The following is an 18,190-nucleotide window of genomic DNA, read 5'->3' as shown; positions in this document are numbered from 1 at the left end:
TTCTCTCCCTCCCTTCGACTGTTTAGCATTAAGTGCGATTATGGCCATTCGTATTGATGATGTTAATGGCTGCCGGCTCATTTATCAAATTAAATAGACCTAAAATGCAGAATGCGATTAACAATAAGGTTGGCCCATCGATGCCTAAATACCTGGAAAAGCACAAACGAGGCTTCAAATGTTAATTAATTTGCCAAACATCTTTACATGTCAAGTTAACGCTGCGATGGAATGCTAAGAATGAAACAGCAAGGCATTTCAAAGGGTATAAACGTGAAGGGAAGTATTTTAACTGCTTTAGCTTAAGATGAAATTGAATGAGCAAGAAAACGATGGCATTGAAAATGTTTTTTGATAATGCTACTAATGGAACGGTAAATGAATTGACTGTTAATGCCATAATTTGCTAAACTTGCAAACATTTTGAGCTAACAGTGTGAAGGAATGTTAAGAATGGAACTGCAGGTGTTTGAAATAGATAGAAAAGGGATTGGAGATTGCGCTGAGTAGCGCTGACATTGAAAATGTTCCTTTTAAATGTTAGCTCTAAGATGAAATGCTGGCAATGGAACAGCAAAAACTAGGAAAACATCGAGCAAGTAAAGGAATAAAACAAAATTAGTAAAGATTGAGAATGCTTGTTAAACATCCTTACAACAAAGTGATTCAATGAGTATAAAAGAGAAAAAAGATTCTTAACTGCTTCAGTTTAAAACCAAATTAACAGCGGAAGGAAATGTTAATATTGAAAGCGCTCCAATGGAATGCTTGCAATGAAACAAAAAACATGGGGAAAGAAGCAGGCAAAAAGTTGCATAGGAAATGAATCAATATAGTGAGTCAATGTTGAAGTAAATAAAATATTTTAATACATATCTAAATCTTGGCATACAAATAGATAGCTACTATCAGCCCATATAGACCCAGCACTTCGGCAAAGATCAAGATCAGAATCATGCCCACATAGAGACGCGGCTGCTGAGCTGTTCCCCGTACTCCGGCATCTCCCACGATGCCAATGGCAACACCAGCCGACAAGCCAGCTAAGCCCACCGAAAGGCCAGCGCCAAGATGAATATATGACTTCTGAACGGTATAATTATGGCCGATAGATCCCGATATGAGGACAGCCACAACCAGGCCATAGATAGCAATAATGCCCGACATGACCACAGGAATAATGGATTTCATAATCAACTCCGGCTTGCTGATGGCCATGCTGGCAATGCCAACACCGGACACCGCAGTGCCGTAAGATGCTCCCAGGCATGAGAATATTATGGCGGCTGCTGCTCCAAGTCCACCAACGAAAACAGCATGTTGGGGACTCTTTTCATCGTGTGTGCTCGACATTTCCCACAAAGTTCTTTACGAATTCCAAGCAAATAATGAGAATATTTTTGAAATTTTTTATTTTGCTTAATAGTTATTTAAATCTAGACGGAATTAGGAATGCTGAGATCAACGAAATTTGGGTAGAGTTTTTCGTTACTTCGGACGTAGCGCGAAGTTTGCAGCCAATCGAGTGCAACTAATTTCCATATGGGGTTTCCAATTTTTTATGATAATTCTAATATTTATGCGACGGCTGATATAAGTATTTACCCATGCTAGATAGCAAATACCGTTAATAGCATCTGTATGCACTCGTATACCCTGTAAACAATAAAATGCGGCAAGTGGGGTATGATGAGTGAAGAGCAAAACTAGATATATTAAAACTGAAGAGCGGATAAATATATTCTTTTAAAAAAAACTACTTAATGAATTGTCTTATCATAAATTTCGTTTAGAATTATCGATAGTATTTATTACGATACTTTATTTTTATAAAATAAACTATAATTAATAGATAGATTTTAGGCAATTGTAAAAAACTATTTAATTTCATGTTAAAGTGAAGATTAGATAGAAAGATAGTTGAGTAATTTATCCTATATATAAATTGTTGAATGAATTACCAAAGCAATAATTCCTTTGCGAGCTATCGATAGTTTCTAAGTTTTAACGAACGCATGAGCTAACGCTTAAATGTATATTATATGATTTTTTTTTTTTTTTTTGTTGCAAAATAAAGATAAATTATTAACTTTTACTTTAATATTTGTAGATGGCATTCCTAAACTAAATTTAATATTATCGATAGTAAGCGATGAATAACTTTCGATTGTAAAAACTTTGACTGCCTCGCTTAAAAAACTTATTGGTATATCCTAGCTTACAGGGTATCTGTTGGTCTTTGACAAGGCTTAAAGCTGGCTTAGGTCTTGTTGCTGTTTTGCTTTGTTGCTGCTAACGAGGTTTATCTTTATGTGCCGTTAAATTTTCCGGCTATCCAGCAAAAATGTGCAAATTTATGGCCCCTGTCCCTTGTCGCAATGTTGGCGGTTTTTCGGTTTTGCAGCTTTCGGGTTTTTGCAATGTTGTTGCTGTTGTTGTTGTTTTTGGCGTGTTAACCTCGAAGTGCCGAAAGAGTAAACAAAAACCGCAAAGCGAATTTTGATTATTGAAAATCGAAGTTGCGGTTTTATTTGAACATTTTCTTTACTTTTTCGCACTTGTTTCAATTAAACAAATTGGAAAATATGAACCCTAGGCTGCGGTTGAGCCAGCAAAATGCGCAGAGCGGTTTAGCTGGCGACATTTTCCTCCTCGCACACACACACACACACACACACAACACGAAAATGGAAAATGGAAATTTGCCACCGCTGGGAGCAGTTCAAAGGGATGTCGAGGGGTGAGGGGAGGTCTGTCTTCATTTGACAACAACAACAACTGCTCAATCCCTGCACACGCCGCGTGCTCTGATATAGCAGCTTCATGACATTTTTATTTGAGCTCGAGAAATGTTTTGCATTTTGAATATTTTGCGTGGGTGGAGCACAAAGAGGCAGCCAAGGGGAAGCGCAGAGTTTTATTACTTTCGTTCGCTTCTGTTTAAAGGGATCTCGTTGGATGGAGGGGGGGAGGGAGAGAAATGAAAGCACGCAACTGATGTGATTGTTAAGTTGGCACAAGGTGCCACAGATTTGTTGCGCCTGGGAATTTATAGCTTTCGGTCCGTTTGCGCCATAAGCTAGATGAATTTTCCTCGATACTTTTAAGTGACTTTCCTACGTTCCTCACTTCCTCTTCCTTTCCTGTTCAATACATAAACACACACACTCACACATTGGTATCATGACTATTTAATGAAACACACACTGAAGGAGCAATCAACATGATTACTTCGTATACAAGTAGATGGCCACAATGAGACCGTACAGACCCAGGACCTCAGCAAAGATCAAGATCAGAATCATACCCACAAATAGACGCGGTTGCTGTGCTGTGCCCCTCACTCCGGCATCTCCCACAATGCCAATCGCAAATCCCGCAGACAGTCCAGCGAATCCCACCGACAGTCCAGCGGCCAGATGAATGTAACCCTTTCGAATGGTATAACTCGGCGATAAGGAGCCGGCAATTAGCACAGAGACAACCAATCCATAGATGGCTATAATGCCAGCCATCACCACGGGTATGATGGACTTCATAATCAATTCGGGTCGCATTACAGCCATCGCAGCGATTCCTGTGCCCGATTTCGCGGTGCCATAAGAGGCGCCTAATGATGAGAAGATGATGGCTGAGGCAGCTCCCATTCCGCCAAAGAAGAAGGCATACGGCGGTTTATCATCCTCGTTTTCGGCTCCTGGTTCACTGCTCATCGCTTACGATGGGGAAGAACTGACAAACGTTTTCCAAATTCACACCAAACAAAAACAAAATACTCTCAATCCTTCGACGTTTGTTTGTCGACTAAGTTGATTTCAGTTGGGAACTGACTCGTCAAATTGATTTGCCAACTCACAGTTTGTGTCGTTATGAATAGTTAAAACTGGCCAGAGTTGATGTTTTTAGTTATGCTTTTTGGCAGATGTATTTGAAAAGTGCGCTTTCATTGCTTTTTGCTTGTGATGAAATATCGATATACGTACGTAATTCGAAGCTATTGAAAAATGGAAAATGGACAGCTATTCCGGACTTGAAAAGTGTTAAATTTTTGATAAGCAAATCAGACGAAGTTAATACCCTTTTTAATACATCGATATAAATCGATATTTATGCATTTTAATTTCAATTGTTTGTACCTTGAATAAGTCATGATGAAATTTCATGACGAGCAAACTAGAAAAGTTAATTTGCCAGCTAATATAAATTAATATTTAAATTTACATTTGAGTTTAGAGGTTACAATTAAATTAACTGATTTTCGAGTAGCTTGTAGTTGAACAATTATAATTCAAACGCAGACAAAGCGTTGTTATTTTAATCTCCCCGAATTGTTCTTATGTTTAATAGTTTATATATTTATAAATTTTGAGTTTTGTTACATCAATTTCATAAAATTACCAAAAGTTGCCAAATGTTATTACATTATTATAGATTGTTACAAAATTATATATAATAATATAATATAGAATATAATATAAAATTTGTTTTTAAGAATGCAATTTTATTACAATTACAATTCAAACGGAGGCAAATTTTCTTGTCGTGTTCACTTTATAAAATTTTAATTTGGTGAAATTACAAAAAAATTATATATTATTACATAATAATAAGTAAGTCATATAAAGTATGTAAGAACAATAAAAATATAATAAATGCGCATTAACATACTAATACACTTTTTGCATTACTATGGATACAAATATTTTGAATATATGTTATTAAATACAAGACAAATTCATAAACAAATAAAGGCATTCAAAATACAACATTACATGAATTAAAATATAATATTATAATATATTTAAGATATATAAGTTTCATCAAGAGTTGCTATTAATTATTATTTCTTAGAAATTACTTACGAAACGTTTTGAACAGCCCTCGCAGAGTTTGTGCCTGGCTCACTTAGTTGCTGTGCCGCATTTTGGTGCCAAGATACATATTCCCATAAAAGATTTATGTTGCACTGGGATTTGGTATAACAGGAAAACTTGCTCCTGGCAGCCAGCAAAGCAAAGCAAAGCAAGCACAGCTACAGCTACTGTTCTAGCTGATGCTATTGTTGTTGCTAGATATTGTTACTGTTCTTATTGTTGTTGTTACTGTTGTTGTTGTTGCGATTGTGCAACTATAAATCGTTTATGTATTTTGTTGAGTGCGAGGATTTATCGCTGAAGCTGAATATGAGAAAAGAATCACATAAATACAAATAAATCAAAAGCATTTCCAATGGCCAGAAATTGAACGAATTGAAAGAGAAATACGTCTCTGTACTACAATACAAACATACATATATATATAGTACTATATATAAATGCGAATGTGTGTGTATCTAGTTGTTGTTGTAGTTGTGCGAAAATTGATGTCTTCGCTCATAAAAATAAGGCATCAAAAGAATCGTCTATGGGCCATAGAGCGTGGAAGGGGATGAGAATGAAGAGTAGCTGCGAGTTGAGAGCTGAGAGCTGGAGACGAAGTCACAGTTCTCGCTTCAGGCGCAGAAATGTGTTTTTGTTGAAGGCAACATTGTAAATTTTATGACTTTTTTATGCGTTGAAATCTATAAATTATGTAAACTGACACTGACAGCTGTCAACCGAAGGCTCTCTGTCGTCTCTTTCTCTCTCTCTCTCTCTGTCTCTCTGTCGCGTTGCACGAAACGCTTCTTGCAACTGACACATGTGTCAAATGGCCTGATGGCGCGACCAAAGGCAACGCCTGGCAAAATTCGCCATGAAACTCGTCTCATTCCCGTCTCTCCTCTCATCTCCTCTTCACTTCTCACTCGACACCCAGCGATAAAGAGAGGACAACTGATGACTCGAGATGATTAAATGATTGCGAGCAGCAATAAAAAATTGATGCTTCAAATTATTGCTAATATATATATAAGTATACTCGACTCGACGAGCATCGTCTCCCATCTTTATACATGTACTATACTATATAAGCTATTTTCTTGGCTATCTCAGCCTATCCAGCAAACCAGTGCACGATGTTTGCCTTTCCTTTGGCGTTTTTTTTTATTGCACTTTACAGTCGCTGCCATAAGTTTTACTATTTATTTATTTTGCACTCGCTGCTCGGAATGCTGCTCTTTAAATGCAGCTCAAAAAGCTGTTAACATAAAGTAGTTGGCTGTGGAATTAATCCAACTAATGGAACTATCCTACTGAATTGTAAAGCACATATTTCCTCATACATCCAATTGTTTTTTACTGCTTATGCTTTTCGCATAAATAGCCTATAAATGTCTTGAATACAACACATATATTCAGCTTTAGTATTGCAGTATATTTTATTTTACTTTGAATCTATCTTAAAAAGTTTAAGAATCTATAATAATTATGTTTTCATTTTTTTAATTTTTAGTTGCTGATGCGCATCTCATTGCAAGAAGGAATTGTAATTGTTATTTCAACAAAATAATAATAATTTTTTTTTTATAATGTATATTAAAATATTCGTTTTTACATCTTTATTAACATTTTTTAATAATATCAGATTTGTGCATTAATTTATTGTACTTTCTTTTCCAAGAAGCACATAAATTTGAAATTTTATTGAAAATTCAAGAAAGTGAAAGAATATTTTTGCTAAAATGCGAAAATAATATGTTATATATTGCATTAGTAAATTATATCTTTTTATTCTAGAGTATTTAAATATGTTATTGCTTCTAACTTATTTTGTAATTAAAAATTAGTTTATTTATTAAAAATATTCTGTAAATTCGTTTAATTTATATAAACATATTTAGTAGTAGTATATAAATGTTTGTTAGTAAAACATAATCAAACGGAAAATTCATACATTTTTTAGAATCTACTTTATTAATGCGCTCGGTATCAAGGTTTCCTTAAGTAAGGCAATCCGAGCCGTAATTTATTATTAGTTTTTGATATTAAACATTTTTTTTTATTTTAGGTAATCATTCTTTTCTTTTGTTTCGACAAATTGTCAACAAGTTTTAGTATTGTCAAAATAGTATTTTTTTTTTTTTAGTATTTTGAGTACAACCTTATTGAGTTTAAGGCATTCAATATTTTAAGAAAATGTCAGTTTATTTCGTTGTATTGTTTATTCCGACCCACGGTACTGATTAATTAAATCTATGGCATAAAGTTACAATATCTGTCTTTGATTTAAGCGCTTGAATAATTTAAAGTTTCTAAGCTCTTTGCTTGACTTAACCTCTGCTTTGTCCTTATGGACATAAAGCCGAAGGCAGCGGGAGCTCCTTGACCTGCATAATTCGTCGTCGTCTTCATATGCTTCCATTAACCTTTTTCGCTTCGTAAACTGGCTCAGTGCGTTCCTCGTTCCTGTCAAAGTGCAATAAATGCTGGTGTGGGGGGTCTCTTTCTCTCTCTGTGGGATATGCTATGGGTTCTGGGTTCTGTAAGGGAATCGCTCGGGGGGTTTTCTTTGGGTATGGGTTGTACCAACCAAGTGGAGGCAGTAAAATAACAAACGAAGGAAATTAACCAAAAATAAATTAACTGGAAAATGCGGCCAAAAGGGTTTTCATTTACGCTTTCTCTTCTCTCTCTCTCTCCCTCTCGCTCTTTTCAGGGTGTCAACTGTCGACTCACTCTGTGTGTGTGTGTGTGAGTGTGGTATTGTGTGTGTGTGTGTAAGCTTGGGATTCCCAAATGTGCTCTCAACATGCAATTTTTATTATTGACTCGCGTTGTCGTGTCAGCGCGCAGCTTTTCAGCATTTTCCGCTCGACGAGTCGCGAAAATGCCATTACTGTCAATCAAGAGGAGGCAAAATCCTGGAATGAAATCAAAAACATTAAAGCCCTGCTCTGCCAGCAGCAACAGCAGCAGCGTATATAGTATATATACCCTGGAAACAAAAACAGTTTATAAAAGGATTGTCAGGTTGTGTTTGTCTTTAGATCTGATTAAGTCAAAGTAGCAGAAAAGTGAATGAGGAATATTTTTTTTGTTAAAGCATTGACTTGCTTGCACTTGTCACTATGGCCAAGAGGTGCTATAAAAACCCGATTTGCCACAGGCTATGGGGTAGGGTTGCCAGAGCAGGCAAACAGGGTTGTCGCTGCTGGGACAAGTTGACAGACTGTTTGGCCACTCAGGTGACAGTAATTTCGCGCCATCGCCGCCACAGCTGGAGTTCGAGTTGAGTAGCTTGCGTGTCACGCATACATTTGGTAGTTGAGAGAAAGAGACAGAGACGGAGGCAGAGAGGGAGGGGACGGACAGCTAGGGGCAGGCAGGTTGCGGTGTGGAGAAATTGAAAATTGTTAGGCCGAAGAATGATTGCCAACATGCATCGCATACATTGGCGTGCCAAATCTAACGATTTAGCTAGTACATTTAGTTTTTTTTTTTTGCTTTCTGTGGGGGCGTAACACGCTGCTTGTTGATATCAGATCAGAGACAGAGCGTTTTGGAGTTGGAGAGCTTTGTAGAAGTGGAGAGGAGAACGCGTTGATATATCTTTTATTATGTAGTTTTGTGTCATCGTAAAACCGTCGGCTATTACTTGATTGTCCTTCATGAAAAGCCATAAACCCGCTGACAGCTCCAAAAACGCAAAGACCCATCCAATAGGCCTTAGGCCCGTGGGCTCTACAACTTCTGGCTCCCATTGTAAAATGATTTACTCGCCTCGCTTCGTTCACTCATTTGTGGTGCTGCCGTTGCTGCTGCTTCTTCTTCTTCTTCTTTGAAGACTACTCATTTTTTATGGCCCCTGCTTGCTGCTGTTGTTTTTTTACGGTCTTTTACAGTTTGACGACGCATTACTGACACACAAACCAACCGGCAGAAGCAGAAATCTATTCATGATTTCTCTGCGTCCGTCCGTCTGTCCAACAAAATGCTCTCCCGTATATATATTCCCTTTTTATCGTATTTATTCTCTTATTGTCTATTAGACCTCCAAGCCAACGGGGTCCTGCTCCTGGTCGCAGTTTGATATTTGCTCTGCTTTTAACTGTCCTCGCCATCGTCGACGTCGTCGTCGTGGTCGTTTCTATCATTTCTTCGTTTTGGGTTTTCCCTTTTAATTTTTGGGCGTAGCAATTTTCTCGCATTTTTATGCGATGCCATTTCATTCAGTCAGTCATTCCATTTCTGTATATATCGCACTTTAATTTCCAACTCGTCGGATTTTTTTTTTTTTTTTTTTTTGTTGCCCTCTTCTTCGTCTTCGTTTTCTGCTGACGATTGCGTTTTTGTTTTTGTTTTTATTTTTCGTATATTTTTCACAGTCCAGCATTAAGTAATTTATACAGCCCGTATATTAGAACAATTTCGGCCTAATGGACGTCTTAAAAATGCATTAGATTAATGAAACTGGATTTGTTTCCATACTTACACACACACACAAACACACACACATACACATGTATACGCATACACATACATATGCTTTGGTCTCTCAGACAGGGTCGGACATTTGGTACACATTTTGAGATGACTCCTGCTGTTAGGCCATGACTTGGCTTGAAATGTTTATTTCGCGGCAAATTGACTGGAAATGCTGAGAATTATGCAATGATTGAATCAGGCGTATCTAAAAATAAAGCCAAGAACACATTAGTCATATATTATGAATTAATAATATGCGATTAAAACTAATAGCAATTCAAATGGGGCTGAATGAAGTGAAAGATTTAGTAAGATAATATTCCATTTAATAAGCAACGAATACTCAAGTATACTTTAATAAATTTAAAACAATTGAGTATAAAATTCAAATGTTAAACTATTAAAAATTGCATTAGAAAATGGATCTGATTAAACTGAAAGATTTAGGGAGAAAACATTTCATCTAATAAGCAAAGATGTGTAATTTTATGAATAAAATATAATGGAGTATAAAATTTAAAATATTAAACTTATGAAAATTTAATTTAAAAATAGTATTTAAATTATATTTTAAAATAGAATTGAAATTAGTAGAGCATTTGGTATATGTTATTTAAATTTTATTAATGCAAATAAATAGCATGCTTAAAAAAATAAAAATACTTTAATGTATATTTTTATTTTACAAATAAATACTTAAAAAAGTCACCTGCTAAAAAATCAAATTTGTATAAATATTTGGTGTTTATACTATTAGTATTTTGTTTTTATGTATATTTTTAAATATTATATTAATGACATTAAACATTGGTTAATTTTTTTTTTTTATTTCTATAAATTGAATGCAGCAAAATACGCTTAACAAAGAAAATTATATACACATGTATATTGTGTCTAAATCAAATATTTCAATTTGAAATTCATAAACTTCAATTTATTTTATTATTTTAATCAATATAATTCCTCCCAAACAATTTCATTTTTGAATTGTAATATCCCTGCAGTTCTGAGCGCTAGTTCGTTGCTGGTGAAATAAGCGCTTACCAGGAGCCACTCACTACTTACAAAGTGGCGTCTAGCCATGCGTTTCTTAATTTCCGTTTTTGTATGAAATGTCCGCAAATAGGGTCAATCGCCACCGCCTCGATTACCACGAACTAGTGAAATAGTGCAACATATTAGGGTCAGTAAAATAAGTGCTTACATTAGACCCCATGGAACGACCGGTAAAATAAGTGCTTACATGGGACCCCATAGAACGGCCGGTAAAATAAGTGCTTACATGGGACCCCATTGAAGGGTCAGTAAAATAAGTGCTTACATCGGACCCCATGGAAGGGTCGGCCATTATAAATTTAAAAAAAAATTTACAATTACAATTACAGTTTTTATTTAATTTGAATTTTTCTTTATTTTAATAAGTCGGATACTTTTATTACTTTAAGGCAACTTGAGTTTTAAAATATCGTTTTTTTTTTTTTTTTTGGAGCTGCAAGGCCTTTCTCAACTGGTCCTCAGTTATTGAATCTGGAAATAAAGGATTAAAAAGTCTTAATAGATTAAAGTGGATAATGATTTTTAAATAATTATCTTTTAAAATACTCACCGATCATAACACCAAAGAAATTGTCTTCTTTTTTAGGCCGCATTCCCCTGTCATTACTTCCATAACGTAGATTTTCTGTCAGAATTTCCACTTCCTCTTCTTTAGGCACATTGTCGCTTCCCACTGTAGAACTATGCATTATACTAACTGCTTGATATTCTTTTATTATCTGTTTATTTAATATTTTACACATTAAACATATAATGCATACATAAATTATTTTTTAAGTAACTCACCTAATAATTGATCGCGGATCCGCTTTGCACTTCTCAACTCAAATGCTTGCAATAATTTCATCATCTAGGAAACACAGCTGCGTTTGAGTAAAAGAGTAGCACAAAATTAAACAAAGACGCGTAAACAAACAGCGATGTAAAGCATAATCGAAGTTTTCTCTTTAAACTTGTGTATACTTTTTCCTCAAAATAACAAAAACAAAAGCGATGCTTGCCGTTATTTTGTACTTATGCTTTAATGCGCATATATTTATTAACTAGGTGGTTCGACGTTCGATTACTATAGGGTTAATCTAGTAAGTACCCATGTAGTGATCGGCGAGGTAAGCACTTACCCAGGGCAATCGACACCTCCAGAACTGCAGGGATGTTATATATTTAAATTTGAAATTAATAAACTTAATTTGAAGTTTTCTTCTTCTAAAAAAAAAATTATTTTAATTGAAATATGTTGTTCCGTCTTGTCTGAGACACGTGCAATTTCTTTTTAGTCTCCCGCTTGATAAACTTTAAAATTTCCATCAGTCTTTTTGCTTTTTTTTGAGTGTGCCAGGTAATAGGTAATATCCATAGCTGGGAGTCTGGTTTTGGGAAAGACAACTAAGCACATAACTCAGCTACTTTATGAGCTGCAGAGGATTAGGGGCTTTGGTCAAACGCAATGCGGAGCACAGGTGGCACTCAGCATGGGACTCAGGTGACCACAGGTGAAATGAGGGAGAGAAAAAAGAAGAAGAAGAGATACGAGGTTGAGGGAGAACAAGAACGAGAACGAAAACGAGAAGGAGAAATGTCCTTATCGCACGGCTTGTCAACATAACTCGAACAGCGAAGCGTGAAGTTGTTGACATTGATTAGGGTGAACTCTGAACTCGCCGACGTCGTCTGCACCTTGCTGGAGATAGCAAAAGAGAGAGAAAGAGAAAGAGAGGAAAAGCTGTTGAGGGTGAGGAAGATAGAGTCCACACATAAATACTAGCTGAGTTATTGTTGCACATTTGTTGGCGATAAGCCGTCGAAATAAAGCAGCGTCTCAAACTCACGACTTGCCTCCGGTTGCTGCCACCAAACGTTGCGCCGTTTTGCTGTTTTTTGTGTGTTTCCTCTCTCTATGTGTGTGTGTGTGTGTGAGTTGTTTTTCTACTTTTTTTTCGTAATTCGGTTTTACATTTAATGCCGTGTCATGGTAACTGCCCGCACCGCTGACCGACGGAACACATATTAGATAAATTAGCCGTAATTATATCCAAGTTGCGGGTACTATATTTTTATTATTGTCTTTGCAACGTCTTCAGTTTTCATACTGGAATATGTCAAAAATATAATAAAAAACGTTTTTTTTTTAGAAAAATTTAAAAAAAATTTAACAATTTCTACAAAATTTGTATCAAATATAGTGTATATAGTAATACAAAAATTGATATATAGACTTCTATAAACTTATTTTAATTTAAAAACTTTTATAAACAAAATACTTAGTAATACAAAAAATTATATTCGCTTCGAAGAACTTATTGTCATTTCATTTAAAATAAATTCAGTTTTTATACTAGACACTCATAATTATTTTAAGCTAGATACTTTTAAAATAATCAAATTTTCTTCAAAATTATTTTAATTATAATTGTTTGAAAAACTTATTTCAATTTTTTCTTTTTTAAAGTTCTAAAATGAATTTCATGTTTAGAAGGCAACTTAAAGAGAAATAAATAAAAACCATCAAATAAAATGTAATACTATTATCTATAGAGCATTTGAAATTCGTTTTGAAGCCAAGACCAAGTGCTCTTGAACATGGTGTTTCATTTTGACTGTGCTGACAAAAGTCTTTTAATTTTCTACCAAATGTTCTTTTCATGTTGAATTCTCAACCATTTTGGCCATAAGTTATGTGTCATGGCCAAGACGTTTAGACCGTGTGTAGACTATGTGTGTGTGTTTGTGTGTTGGCCCAGACGCAAACGTAGACGTCTTTGCTGTGATGTGATGTGATGTGAGGTGGACGAACAATCAGCATAAAGTAAAACTAAAACCTCATATCATTGTTAGGCGGGTGGCTCAAGTGGAACAAATTAATTTCGTTCGTTTTAATTATTTTCTCCTCCTCCTCCTCCTCCTCCTCACACGCTCTGTTCTTCTTCTCTCTTCCATGCTTCTCCCTCTTCTTCTCACTCTCACTCTTTGCTGTATCTTGTCATTTTCAATCTTTTAAGGTCTTTCTAACGTTGTCAAGTTGTTATAATTCGAGTGCTATTAACTCGCATGCTGTTAGGATCAGTTTATGCTCAAATCATGGTTTAATTATTTAAATGAATCCACATTTACATTCAACTTTTCCTCTATGCTGTGCTGTGCTCTGTGTGTATGAGAAGCTGCAATTCATGCACATCATCAAGAATTTAATGATGCCCCCTTCAAGCGATTTTCAACAATCATTCAACATAGAGAGAGAGCGAGAAAAATACAGAAAAAAATGTAAAGAAATAATCTGAGCATAAAGTTCAAGCTTAAGGTTATACATACAGAGTATATCGAATGCTCCATTAAAGCGCTGAAAATGATATTTGATACAATGCTAATAAAGCCAATTTGTAAACGTAAAAAAAATAGCAATTAAATGTCGAAAGAAATGCTTAGAAAGAAGCGCACTAATTTGCTGAAATAATGATTAAATGTATTTTTAATAGAGTCGAAGGCGGATATACATATCAGACTCATTAGGTTTAAGTATCAGTTGCAGACTTAATTTATTTAATAAATCTAAAAATTGTTGGAATAATATAAAATAAAAATGAATTGGGGTTTTAATTGAACTAAATATGTTGAATACAAATTATAAGATACAAATGATTGGAATATATAAAAAAAAATTATGGTAATAAGTGCTGAAGTATTTTAAAAGACTTAGATATAATATTATGTATAAAATAATATAAAGGAAAACAATATTTACAAATATTAAGAAAGCATTTAAAAGTAGTATGAATACAACTGATTATTATATTATGTTATTTATTATATTATTTTAAGAAACACTTAACAGTAGCTTCTGAATGAATATAAGTGATTATCCATTTAGTATTAGTTGCAAATTTTATATGTTTTGAAATAGAAAAAGAATAGATTGGGAAATATTAAAATATATGTATCTAGAATTCTTACCATAAGTTCTTAAAGTCAAAATTTGATTTCAAAAAAACTATATTGGGTATTTTGATATTAGAAAAAGATTATATGAAAAGAGTTTGGGGGGCGGCTTAGCAAAATTAGCATGTAAAGAATTATTGCGAACATTTTGAAGCAAATGTGCGGCTCTTTAAGGCTTGATTTATGGGCTTTTGTATGTTGTGTGCATAGCCAGAGGCCAGAGGCTATCTAAGCTCTTTAGCAAGGACAGTTTCGGGGCGTTAATAGGGCCCTGGTAACGGATTGTAAATGCAATCGAGCCGAAGGTATTAGCGAATTATATGAGCTGGCGACGATAACAAAGGATTACAGAACTTTTTCACGCAGCCTTTCCGTTTGTATTCAACTGTTGACCCCATGACTTGGACTTGGGTGTATTCTCATTGTTGTTGTTTTGTTGTTGTTTGCGTGTGTGTCCACTTGAACTCGCTACGAAATTCACATTCACACCCAGGCACACACACAACAACAACAACAACAGCAACAGCAACAATCACACTCACACTCACACCCATTGTGGCGACTTGTAACCTTTTGCAGAATAACACAAGCGCACGCAATGTTTCCGCCAAGAACCAAAGCGAGAGAGAGTAGCAAAAAAGAATGAAAGAAGAGTGAAAGACGTGGAAGCATAGAGCCTCCGTTTGGGCCTGGTCCTTGTCCTGGCTCTGGTCTTGTGTTTGTGCTTGTGCTTCTGCCCCGCCAGTCTAAAGTGTCCAATCAAGTTTTTGAAATGAAACCTAAATAACATGTCATAATAAATAACCTTCAAGCGACCCAGCGAAATGGACACGACCACAGCACAGCACAGCAGAGTTCAGGCACAGGGACGGTTGCTTGGCGGTGGCCGGAACTTGGGGCTCACTGCACTCTGAGCACTCACACACACACACACACACATAAAAGACGAAAATCCAAAATTCTGTAATTACAACGTAAATCCAAAATGTCTCAACAGCACACACACACACATACCCACATTCGCTGTGAGGCCGAAGAAAACTTAATTCATATATCAAAAAGTTTGTCGGACCGTCCCGTTCCAGACTTGGCTTGGCTTGGCTTGGCTCAAGAGTAGCAATTTACGCGCAAGTTGCAAGCTTCAAGCTCCAACTTGGAGTAATATATATTGTACACACTTTATAGGTCCCAGGTTTCGTTTGTAAAGGCGCCCCACAAAAGGGCGCGGGTGGCTTGGTCAGCCGCTCCCGCTCCAGCTCCAGCTCCCGCTGCCGCTTCAGCCAGTTTCAGGTTCAGCTCCAGTTTAGTCGGGCAGTCGACCAGTCGACCATTCTGTCGTGTCGAATGAGAAACACAGCAATTATGCAATTTGATAATACTTCATTCTCGGGTAATAAATATTAATTATTTTTGCGAATGTGATTTCATGTTCTTGTTCTTCACTCTCTCGCATTCTCCGCTTCTCCCCATTCTTCTCCTCACATCGATTCGTACTCACTGAGCGCTAGTTTAGGTTAGATTTATGGGCTTCGCCTGCATGCGAATCAAATGAGACGTTTTACTCTTGTTCTTCTTGTTTACTCTCTCACCTCCATCTCGTTTTCGCTGTGTATGTTACGTATGTGTGTGTGTGTGCGAGTGTGTGTGTGTGTGTCTATTGTTCGTTTTGCTTCTCTTTTGACTCAATTCGTTGCGTTGCCTTAACTTGGCGATATATTTATTCTTGTGCTACAACTTGGACATGTTGGGATTTGCTTAAAGTTTTACGTCTTGTTATTCATTTCGTGTTTTTGGGTTTTAGGTTTCGGTTTCCTTCTCCTCCGCCTGCTCCCCTTCCCCTATATCCAATTGCGAAGGTGGCATATTATCAGACAATCGCAACCGAACAATCATTTGGGAGCACTTCACACTAGCATATGCTCGCAAAACATGTACGAACATGTTGCTGTTAGATTGATTTATGCGCCACTGGAATGGAACATGATCAACAACTAAATTTAAGTGACTAGACTTTATATTTGACACAGCGGAATGGAACAAAATAAGGAGAAAACTAGGAATGAAGGAATGAAACACAATTTGGATCAGAAGTCCTAGCAACGAAGTATCTTTTAGAGGAATGAACCAGAATAAGATATTGCTTGTAGGAAGGGACGAATGGAACTCAATTAGGATCGGAAATTCGTAAAATTTTACCTCATATACATATATATAAAACAGTTTCATTTATTTAATGCAAATTTAGAAAAAATAGCCTTCAACAAGCAAATCATATATTAATAACAAAACCTATATGAAATTTCACAAAAATACTAGAATTCATAAGCTTAGTATAAATGAAAACAAATAAATTTGAATATATGGGTAATTGATATTACAATTTATAACAAATATTTGGTCTCTTACAGTTTTGTTTATGCCTTGATAAAAGTAAATAAATGGAATTCAGAATAAACGAAAAGTAATCGAAATTAAGCAAAACATCAGTAAACATAGCTTTGAAAATGTATATTATGGAGCGTTGAATTTCCACTGAAATATGGTAAAATGTATACAATTTGAATAGAAAATCAACATAGGGGGGAATGCAGGGGAAGAAACACGAGCCAGCCTACTAAATACATATATACGTATGTGTGTACATGCCAGAAGCCAATATAAATGTCAGATAATGTTGCTATTAGTAATTAATTGGAACGACAAACGAAACGAAATGTGGTTTTTGGTGAAGGCAAATCAGTTAACAAGCAAAACAAGTCCCATATATTGGGCTCTATATACTGGAATATGGCATGCTATGTATTTATACTAGCAGTACTGTTATTTGTAGTCAACATGCATAGACATGAGTTTTCAACACATTTTATAAAAATGCCATTATATACTCACTCAGTCTACATACGCTTTTGCCACCCAACAAAAAAAGTAAAATGTGAGATGTAGAGGGAGACCTATAGAGAAGGAGAAGAGGGAGAGAGGGAGAACGGCTCCAGTTATTATCGTGTTTCGTACATTCTCGGTAACTTCCAGGCCGTTACCTTTTATACCGTTTGCCCATCAGAAATCTCTCGTGCATAAGAAACATTTTAATTTTGAAAGGGACTGACTCCAATGGAAATTGCCATAATATCGTATCACACACACAGCGAAAGAGACAGAGCATGTGCGAAAGAGAGACTGAGATAGCGAGAGACTGTGCCTTTACATAAATAAAAATAACACAGCACGGCAAAGAAATGAAGAAAGTTAAATTGAATTGTGTTCGCTCAGGATATTTACTTGTATTTTCTTTTTTTACCTCCCCGCCTGCCCCATCCGCCGCCAATTTCTTTTCCTCCTTGGCTTACCACAATTCCTGCTGTCCTGATGTCCTTCTGCACTTGAGGCACAAGTGAAGGCAACTTTTTTTTCGTTCATTCGTTGGTTCGTTTTTTTTCTTTTTGCCTCTCCTGTTTTCCTTCCTCTTTAGTCATTTCAGTCGCTTCCTTATTTATTTTATTTTTAGTTTCTTTTTTTTTCTTCTTTTTGGTAGGTGTAACAGAACTGTCAAAGTTGCTGGAATTGTCGAATTGCCTGCCAGGAATAGCAGATGATTAAGTCCGTGGTAAGATCATCGTTATAATCGCTGTAAAGTGAACTTTATAATGATGATGATAATAATAATAATAATGATAATAATAATGTATGCGATGTATGCATGCATGTGGTATAACCCGAAGCGAGGTTAATTTCCTACGCACCACATAACCCAAATGACCAACCTGTCGCCAGTAAATGGGCTGCTGTCACGTCATTGCCCATTGCCCATTGCCCATTGCCCAGGGTTTGCTCAGCTCGACTCGACTCGACTCGACTCT

The 18,190-nt window shown here is 35.9% G+C and overlaps 2 protein-coding genes across 2 annotated transcripts; both read right to left on the bottom strand.

Moving 5' to 3' along the window:
- Positions 1–852: 852 nt before the first annotated feature.
- LOC117568558 (V-type proton ATPase 16 kDa proteolipid subunit c-like) lies at positions 853–1,470 on the bottom strand. The gene has a single exon (XM_034249286.2). It carries the CDS (start codon positions 1,351–1,353, stop codon positions 877–879), a length of 477 nt encoding a protein of 158 aa, XP_034105177.1. The 5' UTR covers positions 1,354–1,470; the 3' UTR covers positions 853–876.
- A 1,705-nt stretch (positions 1,471–3,175) lies between these two features.
- Positions 3,176–3,865, bottom strand: LOC117568293 (V-type proton ATPase 16 kDa proteolipid subunit c-like). Its single transcript, XM_034248813.2, has one exon. It carries the CDS (start codon positions 3,711–3,713, stop codon positions 3,228–3,230), a length of 486 nt encoding a protein of 161 aa, XP_034104704.1. The 5' UTR covers positions 3,714–3,865; the 3' UTR covers positions 3,176–3,227.
- Between the last annotated feature and the right edge of the window lie 14,325 nt (positions 3,866–18,190).

The sequence above is a fragment of the Drosophila albomicans genome, chromosome 3 (assembly GCF_009650485.2).
Source record: "Drosophila albomicans strain 15112-1751.03 chromosome 3, ASM965048v2, whole genome shotgun sequence".
Taxonomy (NCBI): Eukaryota; Metazoa; Arthropoda; class Insecta; order Diptera; family Drosophilidae; genus Drosophila; species Drosophila albomicans.
The sequence above is the reverse complement of the archived record's forward strand: the minus strand, read 5'-3'. Positions and strand labels throughout refer to the sequence as shown.

What these genes read in the sequence shown, in the direction of transcription:
- LOC117568558 (XM_034249286.2), bottom strand. Translation starts at nt 1,353, where the DNA reads ATGTCGAGCACACACGATGAAAAGAGTCCCCAACATGCTGTTTTCGTT.
- LOC117568293 (XM_034248813.2), bottom strand. Translation starts at nt 3,713, where the DNA reads ATGAGCAGTGAACCAGGAGCCGAAAACGAGGATGATAAACCGCCGTAT.